This window comes from Daucus carota, chromosome 3 (assembly GCF_001625215.2).
Source record: "Daucus carota subsp. sativus chromosome 3, DH1 v3.0, whole genome shotgun sequence".
In the NCBI taxonomy this organism is placed as follows: domain Eukaryota; kingdom Viridiplantae; phylum Streptophyta; class Magnoliopsida; order Apiales; family Apiaceae; genus Daucus; species Daucus carota.
In genome coordinates this window covers 62,900,151-62,917,132 of record NC_030383.2, presented here as the reverse complement: position 1 = coordinate 62,917,132, position 16,982 = coordinate 62,900,151, and the positions used below count along the sequence as shown (strand labels likewise).

Below are 16,982 nucleotides of genomic sequence, written 5' to 3'. Positions count from 1 at the left end.
GGACCAGAAGCGGTCGAAAAGAGAAATTTGACCGACTTTGGTTTAAAGATATTTCGACGTTGGCAATTTGTGTTTGGTGTTTTTTTTTTTCATTTCTTGGGTTTTACAGGTAGGCAGAGGTTTATATGGCCAGGATTTTTATTATGATAATAATAAATTCGACTAGAAAAAAATGGTAAAATAATTTCGATCTAATTGCGTAAAAAATTCGACCTAAAAAATTGAATGGTAAAATATTTTTGACCAGTTAATTTTAACAAATAAAGATAATTTCGACCGAAAACAGTCAAAATTACATTCAACTAGATATGGTCGAAGCTAGAGGAATCGGCGGGAGTTTTAAATTGCGGTCGAATTTATATTTTCAACCAAATTTTCAAAATTTTGAGCGGAAAACGAAAACTTTGGGCGGTCGAAAACAATCGAAATAAATCATTTTCGACCGGACACGTATTTCCGACCAGCTTATTGTCGACTGCGAAACTGCGGTCGAAAATACTTATTTTCCACCAAATACGGTCGAAAATAACCATTTTCGACCATATTTCACCTGTCGAAAATGACGGCTTTTCTTGTAGTGTCTTCAACTCAAAAATAAAATATTAAAAATAATATATTATGCGTCATATCACAATAATGAAAAGTTTTATGGAAATGGATGTAAAAGCTGATTAATTTTAAAATATTCAACTCAAAAATATGTCCAACTTGCTGGTAAGGAATCTTTCTTCTATTGTCTACTCTCGAAGTCTTGTTGATAAGTTTCGAATCACAGTCGTCTTGATAGGTTTAACTGTATATGTCTAACTTGGGGATCGTGTTTTGCATTGTTAATTTTAAAAACTAAGTAGTAAAGTCATGTACTTTACTGGACTGAATCATTAGACTGAAACAAAGTTGCGTAGATCATCTAATTCCAGCAAATACTCATGGTTGATAGTTAAGAGACCAACAGTGGCGGAATCTTGGGGTAGCTCAACTATTTAATTATATTCCCAAACAGTTTGACTATCGACGACCATATTAAAAAAAAAAAAAAAGATGAAGTATTGATTTATGGTGTGAACCCCACCATGTATCTCCCCGTCGAGTTAAAAAAGTTTCTTGATTCTTCCCTTTTTCAAAAAATATCATCACTTTCTAAACATTTCAGTGTAAGTTAATGTTATTAACACCCAAAAAGATTATGAAGATCTCAATTGGAACTTCAATCTCTACTAGAAAATATATTGCAGAAAACTCAAAACAAGCATTTATAGTTAACAATGCGAGCATTACATGGATTGCCACATAAAAGAAATTCGTACAAAATACAGTACATAAAAATATGAACTGCATATTTTTATGAAAAACTAAACGAGAAATAAGGAATTGAAAGAGACGACATAGCAAAGGAGAAGAAAAGGAGCGCAGCAGCTAGGCAGGAGAATTGAAAGAGATGACATGAATATTTTGGGGTGTGATGGAGGCGGGGTGTCTGCTGGTATATCTCTTCTTTCACGCATCATTTTTCTTTATAATTTTTCTCACAACATAGCGAATTGCACGAAAAATAACAGCTAACAAGGATAGGAAAATCAATCCCATAAAATACCATCTTAAAAAAAAAACATAAATTAAAATAATTAATATAATATAATAAGATCACATTATTTTATCAACTAATTTCATCTACTCCCTCTGTCCCAGTCAATTGTATACGTTTCTTTTTCACTGCTCGACACGCTTTTTAAGGCTCTTATAAAACATAGTTCCACAACTTATTTTTAAGATTTTCTTTTTTTGTATAAAAATATAAATGTTATACTTTTATACAAAAAAAGAAAATCTTAAAAATAATTTACAGAATTATACTATATTGAAGCATTAAAGTCCGTGCCGCGCCCCCGTCCCCCAATGTATACTATTGACTGGGACGGAGGGAGTATGTAATTAAAACACTAACAAAGGTAGTTACGAATACCTTAAAGATATGTTCAACTCTTTACCGGCTGAACCATTGTGACAAGAATGAAGGTCTAAATATACAAATGAAGTACTTGCAAGAAAATCAGAATCAGTTTGATTTGAATTTCATGATGATCTGCTAAACGAACTGAACGATGAGCTACTTAATTGACTAATAAATTAAATTGATACCAACTTATGATCGGCGTCAAATACGGATTTGAATAAAAAAATTAAAATTATTATTACTTATTATAAATACATTATCTATTTGACATTATAATATCCTGACCTATATACAAATCTTTTCATAATAATTATTGTTAAATAAGAGAATATAAATGATAGCAAAGTACTATCTTATTATTAACTAACAGAGTACTTTGCTATCTGGCATTTAAATGAATTTTGGAAGCCCACTATTGCTCTTTCTATCGTCCTCTAGGAAGAACATTTAAAGGGTCTTAAAATGAATAAAATAGTAGCTGTACGTCTATATATCGGTAAATATATATGGATCGGAACAGCTCAGATCCGGGTTTGAGGAAGAAATTTATATAAAAAGTTGACTTTGAAGACAAAGTAAACAATTTGCAACATGGAACATGGAGTTTAAACTTTTTAATTGTTTTAAATGAAAACAACCACGAAAGGTTAAGATATGAATTGCATAACAAAACACACAGGACCACAACACCTCTCTGTGCTTCTTATTCTCTTCACTATGCATCCATCCTAACAACGAGAGACAAGGACAGGAATAACCCTTGCTCTCTATTCACAAATATATTATAATAAGAAAACAACAAACTGCATGCGCATGGTAACTCTGCATGAGCTTCATTAGTTCCAGAATTAAGCTTTACGCTGTAATCGGATCTACGAGAAGCGAGGTTATCATATCTTTGGTGAGGGTTGAGGAATCTGTGTATCCGTCATGCCCGTTAGCATAAAGAAAGTTCGTCACACGGGTTAGATTAAAAATTCTTTCGAGCAACTCCTTTGGAGGTGCTTCTGAACGGAGGCATTCCTCATTCATATCTTTCCATGCATTTAAAACAGATTTCCTTAGCTCAGCATAAGCAGCTTCTTTTGTAACATCATGTGATTTCATGTAGCACTCGACAGCTGATGGTATATGTGGTCTCTTTCTTTCGACCTGCAATTATAACAGAGAAATGCTACGTCCACACAAATAGATACAGAATTCTGTAGCTGACCAGTCTAATGTGTAAAACTTGTCCGCCACTAATCTAATTTTCTCCTGAACTGGCCTAGGTGATGTGTAAAGCTACTTTTCTTGAATATGGAACCTTGTCTCCTGAAATTTATTAAATTCGAATATAAAGCTTCCCATGAACTAATTACCCAAGTTTCCCATCAACTGACCTGAGTGATAGTGTAAAGCATTTCTGTGGACGTAGCATTTCTCATTATAATATGAATAAAATAAAATGGAGGATTAGTTCAAGGACATACAAGCTAAAGAGCAGACCAAGCAAAACTACTTCACGTGATGTACTGTTCAATATGCAATAAGCCAATAACCTTATCTTACCTCATGTCCTACAATGTCGTTCATGAGTCTACCAATGGCCGCTGAGGCCATAATAATTAAGGGATCTTTAGAATGCCACTCGAATACTTCCCTAGTTGCAACGTCACCCATTAGCAGGAAGCTTGAGACTATTAGCATTTGGGTTCCTCCAGAAAAAATTGCAACACTCATGTACTCCTCAAAGGTTGGGATGTACTGGGCCTGAAGCCATTTAGCTTCATCATTATATGATACTGTCAACTTTTTAAACTGCAAGTAAAATATCAACACATCAAATATTGATTAATTTCGTGCAGATATAAATGATTTTTATGACTACCACACTTACAGCTTCTTTAGCATATTCAACACCGTATGTTGGTAGTCCTTCCTTTGCCATCATCTCTTCGGCTTCAGCAAAAGTATCCAGTAAAGGTTTATAAGCATGTCCCATGTACTCCGGCAGCTGATCTAAGACACTGATATCCCATCTGTGTGAAAAATAAACTTGTTTTTACTTCAAAAGTTATCGCACCTCTATCCTCGCTACAACAAAATCAAGTATTTACGACGAAAATTAAATCTTAAATCTGTCATGAATTCCAACCCAAAAATATCTTCTGGAATTTTTAGGATTATTTTTTAATTAAGTAAAATATTTAAATAAGTTAATTTATGACGGATTGAATTTCCGTCGTCCTAAATTGAGGCGCCTGGAAAATCTGTCGTAAATAGTCATGTTTGTTGTACTGTTTGAATAACTCACATACTTATCAATTGCATCAGTGAGCTGCAAAAGCTCTTCGGGAGTTCCATAGACATCATATATGTCATCAATTATGGATGTTAAACAGATAACTTTCGTTAGAAATTTTCGGGCCGCAGCATATAGGGGTTCAAAGTACACCCCTGATATCCAGAAGAAGCATTCCACAACTCTATCTCTTGCAAAAGGAAGTTTATTTGTGAAATCAAGATCTATCCACCACCTGAAATTTATTCACTCCAATAAATAACATTAAACATATATTTTCTACCCAAGACTAGAGAAATTAAAATCTAATATGTTGATATTAGTTACCTTGTGATATAACCTAGCTCCTCTTGATGAACCTTTTGCACTAGGTAAAAGTCCAATTTTGCCATATCCAAAAGAACATGCCTATGCCAATCAAATTTGTGGTAGATCGAAATGTAATGCCTTGCCACCATTCTATTGAAACTCTTACGCAGGGGATACTTCAGTGCACGACAAACAAGGTCTGCTAGAGGAACATTTGCGTCGGAATTGAGATAGGTTTTAAGGTGAGAGGTGGTAAATTCCAGAGCATCTTCAAGTATATTTTCTCCATGCACTGTAAGTTGTGCAGCTTCAAATAAACTTAGCATTCCTCTCACATCCTTAACCAATTTCTCCTGGAACTTCCCATCCCTGTCCCGGAATTTGGAGAATACATCTATACGTATATATAAACAAAAACACAGATGTAAATATGTCCAAATTTGCCTTTTCTTGATAAGATTTTAAATCTGGATGAAAATGTTCACCTACCAGAAGAAACATTATGCCCTTCTTGTCTAAGTAAGCGAAAACTTAGTGCAACATCATGTAAATTATCATGATTCTTTGTGCCGTAATATTCGAGAAAGCTATCCTTGACATGCTGCAATGATCTTTCAATCTCAGTTTCAAAGTGGTAAGACAACCCCAGACGTTGAATGTCATCAATCAAGTATAACAACTTTTGTTGAGGCGTGTCTCCGGCCATCAGCATCTTCTTCACTTCTTGTTTTAGCAGTTGGAGCTTTTCTTCCTCTTTGAAATCAACATCAGTTTTCTACTTGCAGAAGTTGGTTAGTAAGTTTGGTATATATTAATCCATTTATATAACTTCATACATTTAGGTATAAAAATTTATTTTTAGCTTCATATATACCTGAACAGCTGAGTTAGTGGAGAGGATCAGGAATTTGTCTCCCCAGATGCTTGGATGAAAATCTGCTGAATTAACATACATAGCCATATCTAGAGAAGGAAACTTTCTATACATAAGATAGCAAGATGGACTGATGGAATGGTGATATCCTACAAACTTATTATTTGTTAACATACATACTTCTTAACATACCTAGCTAGCCATGTCCATCAGTCCATCGTGCTATCTTAACATACTTCTTAGGGTGATATCCATAAGATCAAGAACACTTTCTTTGAAGATAGACAGATGGACCCTTTATGTAAAGTTAACGTAATAGTCTTATGTAGAATGAGGTTACTTTATTTCAAGATAGCAATAGAACAATTTTTTTGAAAATTGCAAGACGAATAATTTTTTTTCACAAATGTAAGGACACTTTTTTTGAAGATAACAATATGAACACTTTCTTTGAAATAGAAAGATGAACAAAGTTTCTCATAAACATATGTACAATAGAATGAACTAGCTTGTTGACATTTATTCTTATTACAAACTTATCAATTTACTTGTTAGACCTTCATATGGCTGCCTCCCATGACCAACAGGCCCAGAGCAATATAATACTGTCCCATTTAATTTTATATTTTTTTTCAAACTGCTCGACACGCATTTCAATACTCTCATAAAATATAGTATTTTTCAAATTTATTACAATAGCACTAATTTTTTGAGAATATCAAAAAGTTGAAAACCCAATTAAATCTCTAAAATATTTGATATATATGTTTATTTCACGTTTCAGTTATACATCTCACCATTCAGCTGGGCAATTATCTGATCTGAACGATCAACTTAGACATGTTCGTACACTCTATGATTAAACAATTTCTAAATTTTGCAGCTAACTTTGTCAAAAAAGATTGTCATAACCGTCGCTAGATAGTTACTTTCTCCAAAATAGAGTATTATTGTTGTCATTCCATTTATAAAAGTATTAGCATTTATTTTTAATTTTTATGAAAATAATAAAATTTTTGATGCAAAATCTTATGTTTAGGATGGTAAAAGACGTATAACCGACCACGCGTCTGTCGGTCGGTTTTAAGTGGTTGGTTATAACTTGCAGTTTTCCTGTAGTGTAACAATTACAAAAATCATGTTCTACACGTGTTATTTATTTCAACACATGCAAGTTGCAAATGTATGTTTAAGAATATGCGAGTCTTGTTCTATGCAAACAGAAAGAGAACTTATAATTTAAGTATTGCTGGTGTATCGGTGGATCTTTCATTTACATATTTCATCATATTTCATGTCTGAACTACAAATTTCACATAATTTGATGAGTTAGTTATATTAGCGGTTAATATTAATCTGAATAATAATATCAGCGGTTAATATTAATCTGAATAATTAATCAAGTACGTAGGCGACATGTCAATTCCTTAAAAGAATCATTTTGACTATCCACTAGGGCCAAATGCACAGGGCTAAATCACTAACCAGTTTGAACCGAAAATTTTCAAAAATAAAGAGCTTCTGTTTCAGAAAGATGACACTTAGAGCAGCCATAAAAGAGATGGTGTTCGCTGTCCAAAACACATCACTAGCTCAGTGAGGGGCCGAAGCTTCTGTGGCATCCGTTGTAGCGACTCCACCAGGAGGGCTAATAGCTGCTTGGTAAGCCATGGCAGCTGTTACAGTTGCTGCTAACAGTACGTACTCGTCTCCTGTTGCATCGCTTTATCCTGAAGGATGCTATACTTTTTCCAATACCTTTACCAGATTGATTATGTTTCTCCGGAAAGATAGTAAACTTTTTTACCTTGTTAGTCATGTTTAACAGCTTATTAAAGGTGCCAGTTCCATGGATTTTGCATCTTTAAGCATCTCCTCTACTGTGCCCAAAGCCGTCAGACCTTTCCTTTTTTTTACATTTACCTCAGCTTCACTTCTATTTGCTACCAGGTACTTTACTATCTGCAGGAATTAAATTCAATTATAAGTAAAATTTGTTTAACTGATGCGGTAATAATGTTTTAACTCGACCGATTCATCTCTCTAAGTATCCCATGTATTCTGATTCGCCCTCATATCAACTCAAAGATTCTCAACTCAAAACTAAAATATTAATATTAATATATTATTCTTCATATCATCACAATAATGAAAAAATTTATGGAAATTGATGTAAAAGCTGATTAATTTTAAAATATTCAACTCAAAAATATGTCCAACTTGCTGGTAAGTAATCTTTCTTCTATTGTCTACTCTCGAAGTCTTGTTGATAAGTTTCGAATCACAGTCGTCTTGATAGGTTTAACTGTAGATGTCTAACTTGGGGATCGTGTTTTACATTGTTAATTTTAAAAACTAAATTGTAAAGTCATGTACTTTACTGGACTGAATCATTAGACTGAAACAAAGTTGGGTAGATCATCTAATTCCAGCAAATACTCATGGTTGATAGTTAAGAGACCAAAACTGGCCGAATCTTGGGGTGACTCAACTATTTAATTATATCCCCAAGCAGCTTGACTACCGATGGCCCCATATCAAGAAAAAAGAAAAAGTATTGATTTATGGTGTGAACCCCATCATATGTATCTCCCCGTCGAGTTAAAGAAGTTTGTTGATTCTTCCCTTTTTCAGAAAATATCTCATCACTTTTTAAACATTTCAGTGTAAGTTCATGTTATTAACACACAAAAAGATTATGGAGATCTGATCAGTTAGTACTTCAATCTCTACTACAAAATATATTGCAGAAAACTGAAAACATTTGCTTGTATCACACACAACTTTACTAAGCATTTATAGTTAATTAACAATGCGAGGATTACATGGATTGCGGACATAAAAGAAATTCGTACAAAATACAGTACATATAAATATGAACTGCATATTTTTATGGAAAACTAAATGAGAAATAAAGAATTGAAAGAGACGACATAGCTAGGCAGGAGAATTGAAAGAGACGACATGAATATTTTGGGGTGTGATGGAGGCGGGGTGTCTGCTGGTATATCTCTTCTTCCACGCATCATTTTTCTTTATAATTTTTCTCACCATATAACGAATAGCACGAAAAATAACAGCTAACAAGGATAGGAAAATCAATCCCAACCAAACAATCAGTCCGACAAGGACACCATTAACTGTGTAGTCGTCAGCATTGTAGTTTAGGTGGGTGGCAGCAACTGCACAGGCATAGGCCAGCGTATTTGCGGTGAGAGTTATCCACATGGCTGCCCTTATGAGCCAAATGAAGAGCTTCTGTTTCAGAGTTGCGCCACTTACATAGAGAAATATGACACTTAGAGCAGCCATATAAGAAATGGTGTTTGCTGTCCAAAACACATTACTCAGTGAGGTGTTGAAGTAGGCTAGAAATGAATCTCCAGGGTAAAGTTCAGGATATTGATTAGAAGAGTCAGGAGCTTCCCCTGAAGAGACTCCACCAGGAGGGCTAATAGCTGCTTGGTAAGCAATGGAAGCTATTACAGTTGCGGCTAATAGTACGTACTCGTCTCTTTGGGCAGCTTTTTCTTGAAGGATGGTATACTTTTTCATCTTATTCCACCACCCCTTCATCACATTGATTATGCTGTCGTCATCAGCTCCTCCTCCTCCTCCTCCGTTATCATCAGCTGCTGTGGTAGCCTTCGTGGTTGGTACAACGTCCTCAATAACCATAGAAGGATTAGCTGATGAGATAAGAAGCTCCTTAATTTCCATCATTTTCAGATCTTTCGGCATCTGCTCTACTATGTCCAAAGCTGTGAGACCTTTTTTATTCACCGCATTCACATCCACTTTATTTCTACTCTTGACCAGGTATTTAATCATCTGAGTAAGCATTAATGCATTTATAAGGAGTATGATAATTAATGCATTTTTTGCTTGTTTAGCAAAAAATTAAATATACATAGGATACATTGAGAGTGAAATTTACCTGCACCCGTTTTAAAGCAGCTGCAGTGTGTAAAACAGTGTCGTCATTCCCATCTTTGATGTTTGACAGATCGTAATCATTCAACTTTAATAAACGAATAAGAAGATTCAAACGATTATAAGTAACACACAAGTGAAACACTGTCTCTTCTTCATCAAACGATTCTGAGTTGACTTTCATCAACTCGATATATAACACACTCATTAGGGGTGTTCGCGGTGCGGGCGGTGCGGTTTTTTCCTAAAACCGCAAACCAACCCGCGCATGCGGTTTGGGAAAATTCATAAACCGCAACCGCACCGCGTAATATAAAAACCGCGTAAACCACACCTCAAAATTGCGGTGCGGTGTGGTGCGGTTCATGTGGTTTACGTGGTTTATAGATTTAAAAAATTTTATACTTTTGAATGACAATATAAATATAATTTCAAATTATATGTATTTAAAAGTAATTTTTACAATATATATATATATACAAATTTAAAGTTACGATACTCATCAAAAGAAATATAAACTAAAATATGAGTATGATAATGATGAAGATGAAAAGATTTCAACGTTAACAAATTATTTTATTGAAAACAAATGTAATTATAATATTTAATTTATTGTCTTAAAACTAACCTTAATTTGTACTGTAAAATTATTAAAATGAAGTTGAGTAACTTGAACATATATATACAAATATAGGAGATAACATCATAATACATTATCTATCTATATAAAATAAATATTTGTAATTATATGTGATATATTTTTTATATATTAGAAAACAGCGGTGCGGTGCGGTTTGAACCGCGCTTGTATAATGTCAAACCGCAATCCGCACCGCACCGCGCGGTTTGTTAAAATTCCAACCCGCAACCGCACCACGAAAAAGAAAAACCGCATTTTGCGGTGTGGTGCGGAGCGGTGCGGGCGGTTTATGCGGTGTGGGCGGTTTAATGAACACCCCTAACACTCATGTTGACCATTCATCACAGCCAAATGGAGAGGAGTCCTTCCATCCTCATCTTGAACTTGGCACATTTCCTGATCGTACTCTAACAAAAGTTTAACAATATTCGCATATCCATTAGCAGATGCCACGTGAAGAGGAGAACGATCTTGTGAATCAAGCCGTCTTGCAAAGTCAGGCTTAGGCTTATAAGAAAGAAGAAACTTAGCCAATTCAAAGTGACCTAACAATGAAGTTAAATGCAAGGGTGTTTCGTTAAAACAAGAAGTTACTGAGACTCGAGCAAGAGTGAGTCCATCTTCTCTCATCAACTCCTTCAACATCTCCACGTCTCCTTCGAAACATGCATCGTACAGCTTCTTTTCCATCACCTTAATATCCACGATTTATATCTGGAAGATAAAATAAATATACGTAACTGTGAGTAGTGCCTTACATACTGATCACTTGTTTTAATTTCCAGTATTTTATTTTAGCAACAATTATTCAAGAAAGAGAGAGCAGTTTAGGTTTCAGACTAACAAATCTCAAACATAATTAGCAATAAATATCCAAAAATAGAAAACTGAAATTTGAATTCGATTGGGACCAAATTGCTACCTGCTGGTGTAGAGACTACTGAATCCGATTAAGATCGAAGAGTAGATTTCTGATGCCATCCTATCATTCTCTTGGCACCATATTTATAGGGTTTAAGAAAGAACAATATGTATTTAGGTTTTAATATGTTTTCAATGACGACTCAGAGATGGGGAATACAGACAACAATTGTTTAGGTAGGTATATTTAGTTATTGCAACAAGCTGCAACACAAATACTTTTATTCTTTGTTAGGTCCTATTAATTCACTATATATAATAATATAGTGATCACAATATGTAACACAGTATGACAATATAAGAGATCGAAAGCAGTAAACTCTTATGTTCACAAAACTTGATGGTTACAAAAACTCTCTCAGTGATTTATATTCTATCACCAAGAGCTGCTAGGGTTCTTAACAATATACTTGATAACTCTACTCATATAGAGTAACCCTAATCTGTGTTTATATAGACACAGTTACAAAATCAATCTCTGATTTGATATCCTATAAATCAGCTAATAAATCTATCAATCAAAGATTGCTCCAGTTTTCTGTTTAGTTTCCATAGTCAGCAAATCACTCCTCAGCTTCTATCCTTCCTTGAAGTATATCCGCTTCTGAGCTCTTTCCACGTGTAAACTCTGTCGAGTCTTGACTATGTAAACTCTGATCAGACTTTATCAAACTCTGTCAGACTTTACTAAACTCTGATCAGCTTCCAGTTTAAACTCTGATGATTCCTGTTCTAAAACAAACCTTAAGAACATTAGTAATCATCAATTATATCTAACAATCTCCCCCAACTTGTGCATGAATAAGTTATGTGCAAGTTAACAGATAATTGATGATGTCAAAACATTTAAGTCAAATGCAACAGAGTTTAACTATATAACAGAAAACTTTTAAAACTTACAGATACTTTACTCCTTAGCTGCATAGATACCATTTGCTGTCTTTAGATACTCTCTGAGGAGTTCTTTCTCAGCTTCTTCAAGCACTGCAATCATTTGTCTCTTGATCTCTCTCAGCTCTGGATCTGAAACTCCAGTTTGATAAATTGCAGCTCTGAGATCATAAATCTTGTTCTTCTTCAAGTCCCTATCCAGCCTGATATTGTAAGCTTTATCAGACTCTTCATTAAATGCAAGAGTTCTGATTCCACCTATTGTTTCAATCTTTGCTGAATTTTTCTTCATCTCCACCTGCTGTCCTTTATGATTGAGGTATTTAGGAATGAAAGGTCCAGCATTTTTGTTTCCTGTAATCCCCATCTTTCTTCTGATTTGATCTTTTAGCAGGTTGGAGATGTGTTGTCCTGACTTGTTCTTTACTTGAAATATGTATGATACATATCTCAATTCTTCCCAGTGTTTAGCATATAGATCTGCTTCAAGTACTCTAAACACTGTTCCATCAGACATGAAGTAGATAAGGATATTATCTCCTCTGTCATTTTTTACCAACTGGACTGAATCAAGTTTGTCCATTCTGTCTTGCAATACTCCAGTCTTGGGAGCACAGAGAGATGAGGGGTCATCTGGTCTTGATCCTATACTCTGATCAAATTTTTCATACTTGGATCCCAGCCCTCCTTTATCTCTTCCTGCCTTTTGATGAGAAAATGGTTTAATTGAGCCTTTTTCAAAACTTATTTCAGTCATCAGAGTAGGCTTTGCAAATCCAGCCAGTGGAGTAGTTGTTGGTTTGAACACAGCTTGAGCTTTGTCAGAGACTGTGTCTTTCTTTGCTTCCTTATTGACTTGAGCTGTGTCAGAGGTCAATCTTTCTTTTTGAGGTTCTGCAACATGAGCTTTGTCAGAGATTGCAGCTTCTGTTTTCTTTTCCCTCACAACTTGATCCTTGTCAGAGGTTGTAGGCTTCTTCTTTTCCCAGCCTTTCTCCAGATTTTCATCTACTTTGCTTTTACCCTTGGAGGTGTATTCATCTTCAGAGTATACCTTTTTGACTGGTAAACTCTGATCAGCAACAGTAGCTTCCTTGATCAGTATTCCTTTTTCTTTTGGCTTGGTAGTTGACTTTGCAGGCTTTTGGATCTTTCCAGAGTTTATGGCTTCAGTATGTTCCTTTTTCAGCTCAGCTTCCTCTGCAGCAATCAACTCCAAATCCAAATTTGCTTCTGGATTTTCTTGTTCAAAAACCAATCTAGCAAGCTCTTCATCAGTCATGGGTTTGTCTGATCCAGTCACTGGTCTTTGCTTAGATCCAGATGTGATGTTGTGAGTTGGACCAGACTTTGTGCTTTGCTTAGATTGTTTCTGACTGTCAGAGTTTGAAACTCTTCCACCAGTTCCTGCTTGAAATCTCTTGTGCTTTGTGAAGTCATCCACATCATCATCATCATCCTTCTTCTTTCTCTTCAGAGTTTGATTAGTAGACTTGCATTTGACTTTAGCTACTCTCTCCCCCTTTTTGACATCATCCTCATCAGGTATCAGAATTGATGTGATCAGAGAAAGTGAAGTTTGAATGGCTTCAAGCTGTTTGGACATCTTTTCTTGATTTGATTCAATCATGGTCATCCTTTGGTCCAGAGATTCATTTGCAGTCACCAGCTTCTGTACATTTTCTTTCATAGGATTGATGGTCCTTTTCTTTTCCAGTTCATTTGTCTCCTTGACTTTTGCCACCTCTGTTCTTAGACCATCTATTGATTTAGATGTCTGGGCATGAGCAGGATGAAATGTCTTCAGATATAGAATTGTGCCCTTGAGGCTTGACATAACATCAGAGTTTGTAATTTTCTTCTCTGCCATAGATAAGAACTCTTCAGCTTTAGGTGTTTCCAAGGAATGCTGGTGACTCAACCAGAGTTTATCCCATACTTCAGTTGGAGGATCAACCTGAAGATCCCTGGGAAGTGGCTCAGAGTCTGTGTTCAGAGTTTGTAGCCTGGCATTGTACTGGCTAGTTGACTCCCACTTCTGTTGTGTCAGAGGAATTCCATCATTTTCATCCTTGGCAGTATCGGAACTGGCATCATCCTCAGTATCAGAGTTTGCTTTTTCATCTTCAGGAACAGGATCAGCAACTTTCTCCACATTATCCGGAGCAGATTTTTCTTGAGCTTCAGACTGTGACTTGATGGGCTTTTCACCAGTCTGAGCAAGAGATTGTAAAGCTTCCACAGCTACTTTGTCAGTTTCCTCAACTACATCAGACCTGTAGTTCTCTGGAGCTGTATCATGAACAATGGCATCCTCAGGAATTTTCATTGGAGATTGAGGAATTGGACCATGATCAGATAATGGAGTTTGAGAATCAGACAAATTTGCTCCAGCTTCAGTTGTAGCTTGTGCATCACACTCTATTTCTTCATCTACTGCAGATGCTGTAGGAGATGCTTTAGGAGATGTTGTAGGAGATACTGTAGGAGATATCAGAGGAACAGCTTGAATAGGAATCACCATCAGAGCTTGAGAAGTTTCTGGTAGTGTGGTAGATGGTGTTTGGTCTTCCTCAACAGTGAAGTCTGTGATGTCAGTTTCTGGTAGTGTGGTAGATGGTGTTTGGTCTTCCTCAACAGTGAAGTCTGTGATGTCAGTTTCTGGGATTTTTGCCTTTGCAGGTTTTTGAGCCCGTAACTTGAATCTGGCTGTCTTCTGAGGACTTGTGTGAACAGGTTCAGAGACTGTTGTTGGAGTAGGTTCAGAGTTTGCAACTTGTGCAGTTTCTAGATCATCATATTCATATGCTGCAACAAGTCTTCTTCTTTTCTTCTGCTTTGGAGGAGAAGCAGCTTCATTGTGGACATTATCAGAGTTTGCAGCATCAGAGTTTGCTGGTTTATCAGACTTTGTCTTTAGAACTTGTGTAACAACAGAGGTTCTGGTTTTGGTTGTAGAGGGTTGGTCATCAGACTTTGTAGATTTGGATGGTTTTGTAGTTGATGATCTTGGTTTTCTGGTGACTGTGGGAGAGGTTGGATGTTGTGGTTGAGGTTGTTGAGGCTGTTGTTGTGGTTCCTGAGGAAGGTTCAGCCTTGCTCTGAATGGAGCTGGGATTTGCAGAGGCCTGAGAACTGGTCTCTTCTCATCTTTAGATATGAGATCCTTAAAAGCCCTTTTATGAAGTTTAAAAGGTTTGATCTCATCTGCAGCATCAAAATCCACTTCTCCAACAGTGGCATTAAACAACAATTGGCAAAATCTTGAGAAATATATGACTTTCCTGTTCTCAAGCATTCTTTCACCAATATTTCTAAGAACTAATCTACCAAAATCAAAAGCAGTAGAATAGATCAGAGAATACCCGATCTGTAGCATGTCCATTGGAATAGCATCCCAGTTTGTAGATTTCTTCTGGAAAGCTCTGGTAATGCAATCAAAGAAAAAACTCCACTCCTTATTGAGCCATGGACGCTTCAACTGACCCAGTTTATCCAGAGATTCGTAGTACCCCAATTCAAGCATCATTGTTCTGAGATTTGCATCTCCATTGGTAATGTACGCAGAATGTTCTGGCAAGTTGAGTGCCTGACGAACTGTTGCTGGAGTAACTGCATACTCCTCCCCGTCATAGGAAAACACAATTGATGGTGATCCATCTGCACCACCATTGTCATATGTACCCGACTTCCAAAAGCTGATGATTTGGCTTCCTGAAAGTCTTGCAGGAGCGGTGAGAGCGGTACCGATGACACTCTGTGCCAAGAATCGCTGAAAGGGATGATAATCCCTTGGGGCTTCAGCAGTGTCAAGGATGGCTGCATAGTTATTAGGAACGAATTCAACACCTGCCAAGATAAAAGCTGTAGTGGCCATTAGAACAGAGATTATGAAAAGAAGATGTTTGAGGAAGTGTGTAGACGAAGATTTGAATTGCAGAGAACAGAGTGTAAGAGTTTTGTTTAGAAGGTGAATGTAGAGAGTAAGTGTAAAATTGAATAATAAGCAATAAAATCTGATCTGAAAAACTCTTCAGATTTTGTTGAACTGAGCACGCCTGGGCTTTTTGTTCAATCAGACACCTGTCAAAATGTAACTGGTAGATGAGTGTTAGTGGGATGGAGAAACGAGAGTAATAATCATGAGTGCAGTAAAACATGCGCAGTAATAAATGCTGATTACACGTTCTCCTATTAAAATGTTTTGCATGTAAACCCACTAATAATACATCCGTTTGAAACACATTCTCTTCACATTCTCTGAATATTTGAAAAAAAATCAAGATCAAATCTCTCGAATTTTTAAACTCTGAGATTTAAGACAAAGAAAATAAATTTCTGCGAACCTCAGAATAAAGACATAATTTTCAGAATATTCATCAATAAATCAGAGTTTGTTCTAAAATCCATAGCTCAATAATGTGCTTGTGAAATGTGTGTGTGGTCATGTTAAATCAGAGAATATAAAATTTCACAATTTCGTAATTATAAGGTAGACTTTGAATAATTTATTCAAACTCTCAAAACTTAGACTAGGACATACTCTGAAGATAATCAATAAAATAATCTACCCTTTTTTTTTTTTTTTTTTTTTTTTTTTTTTTGGTCAGGACGCTTCTCAGTGTGAGTGAGGCACGACCTTTAAATATACTATTGCATTAGTATTTCTCCAGTAATCAGAGATTGTGACTGGTCACCATAGATTATAAAATCTTAGCAATTACTTAATACCAGCAAATGTTTGGTTCTTCCCAGTCACTGTCATATTAACATCTAAGATCTCAAAGGAGTACCATGCTTATTTTTCAGGGGGTTTTGTCTCAGGTAACAAAAACATCAGAGTTTATAATCACTGTCTAGTATATGAGAGAAAATTTAAATTAATCAGTCTCACTTATAATTAAGATATGTGAAGTAGTAGAGTCTCAATGATATCAGCATGCATAGTGTGAACTAGTGTAGCACAAAATTGAGATCAGGATTAAGGAACTTAGCTGAGATTCATGATTACTCATTCAGAACATGCTTCATGGTATCTTCATAGGTGATTTGTCTCAGAGAAGATAAAAATGAGATCACTTATCAAGATTCAGAGTTTTATAAGCATCAGAGAATATTATCAGAGAATGTTATCAGAGTATGTTATCAGAGTAAAGCAAACAGAGTATATTATCAG

The 16,982-nt window shown here is 35.8% G+C and overlaps 2 protein-coding genes across 2 annotated transcripts; both read right to left on the bottom strand.

Moving 5' to 3' along the window:
• Nucleotides 1-2,675: 2,675 nt before the first annotated feature.
• LOC108211910 (sesquiterpene synthase 2-like) lies at nucleotides 2,676-5,562 on the bottom strand. The gene is made up of 7 exons (XM_017383628.2): nucleotides 5,422-5,562; nucleotides 5,037-5,322; nucleotides 4,566-4,941; nucleotides 4,255-4,473; nucleotides 3,834-3,975; nucleotides 3,506-3,754; nucleotides 2,676-3,106 (listed from the first exon to the last, which is right to left on the bottom strand). The coding sequence occupies exons 1-7, from the start codon at nucleotides 5,533-5,535 to the stop codon at nucleotides 2,810-2,812; spliced, it is 1,683 nt and encodes a 560-aa protein (XP_017239117.2). The 5' UTR covers nucleotides 5,536-5,562; the 3' UTR covers nucleotides 2,676-2,809.
• A 2,662-nt stretch (nucleotides 5,563-8,224) lies between these two features.
• LOC108212932 (uncharacterized) lies at nucleotides 8,225-9,714 on the bottom strand. Its single transcript, XM_017384644.2, has 2 exons — nucleotides 9,359-9,714; nucleotides 8,225-9,252 (listed from the first exon to the last, which is right to left on the bottom strand). Exons 1-2 carry the CDS (start codon nucleotides 9,560-9,562, stop codon nucleotides 8,359-8,361), a joined length of 1,098 nt encoding a protein of 365 aa, XP_017240133.2. The 5' UTR covers nucleotides 9,563-9,714; the 3' UTR covers nucleotides 8,225-8,358.
• Nucleotides 9,715-16,982: the final 7,268 nt, after the last annotated feature.

Coding starts and splice junctions, on each gene's coding strand:
- LOC108211910 (XM_017383628.2), bottom strand. CDS start 5,535: ATGTATAGAAAGTTTCCTTCTCTAGATATGGCTATGTATGTTAATTCA. Junction 4,474..4,565: donor GAGCTAGGTTATATCACAAG/GTAACTAATATC, acceptor AATAAATTTCAG/GTGGTGGATAGATCTTGATT. Junction 3,976..4,254: donor CTCACTGATGCAATTGATAA/GTATGTGAGTTA, acceptor TTTTTCACACAG/ATGGGATATCAGTGTCTTAG.
- LOC108212932 (XM_017384644.2), bottom strand. CDS start 9,562: ATGAGTGTGTTATATATCGAGTTGATGAAAGTCAACTCAGAATCGTTT. Junction 9,253..9,358: donor CTGCTTTAAAACGGGTGCAG/GTAAATTTCACT, acceptor ATGCTTACTCAG/ATGATTAAATACCTGGTCAA.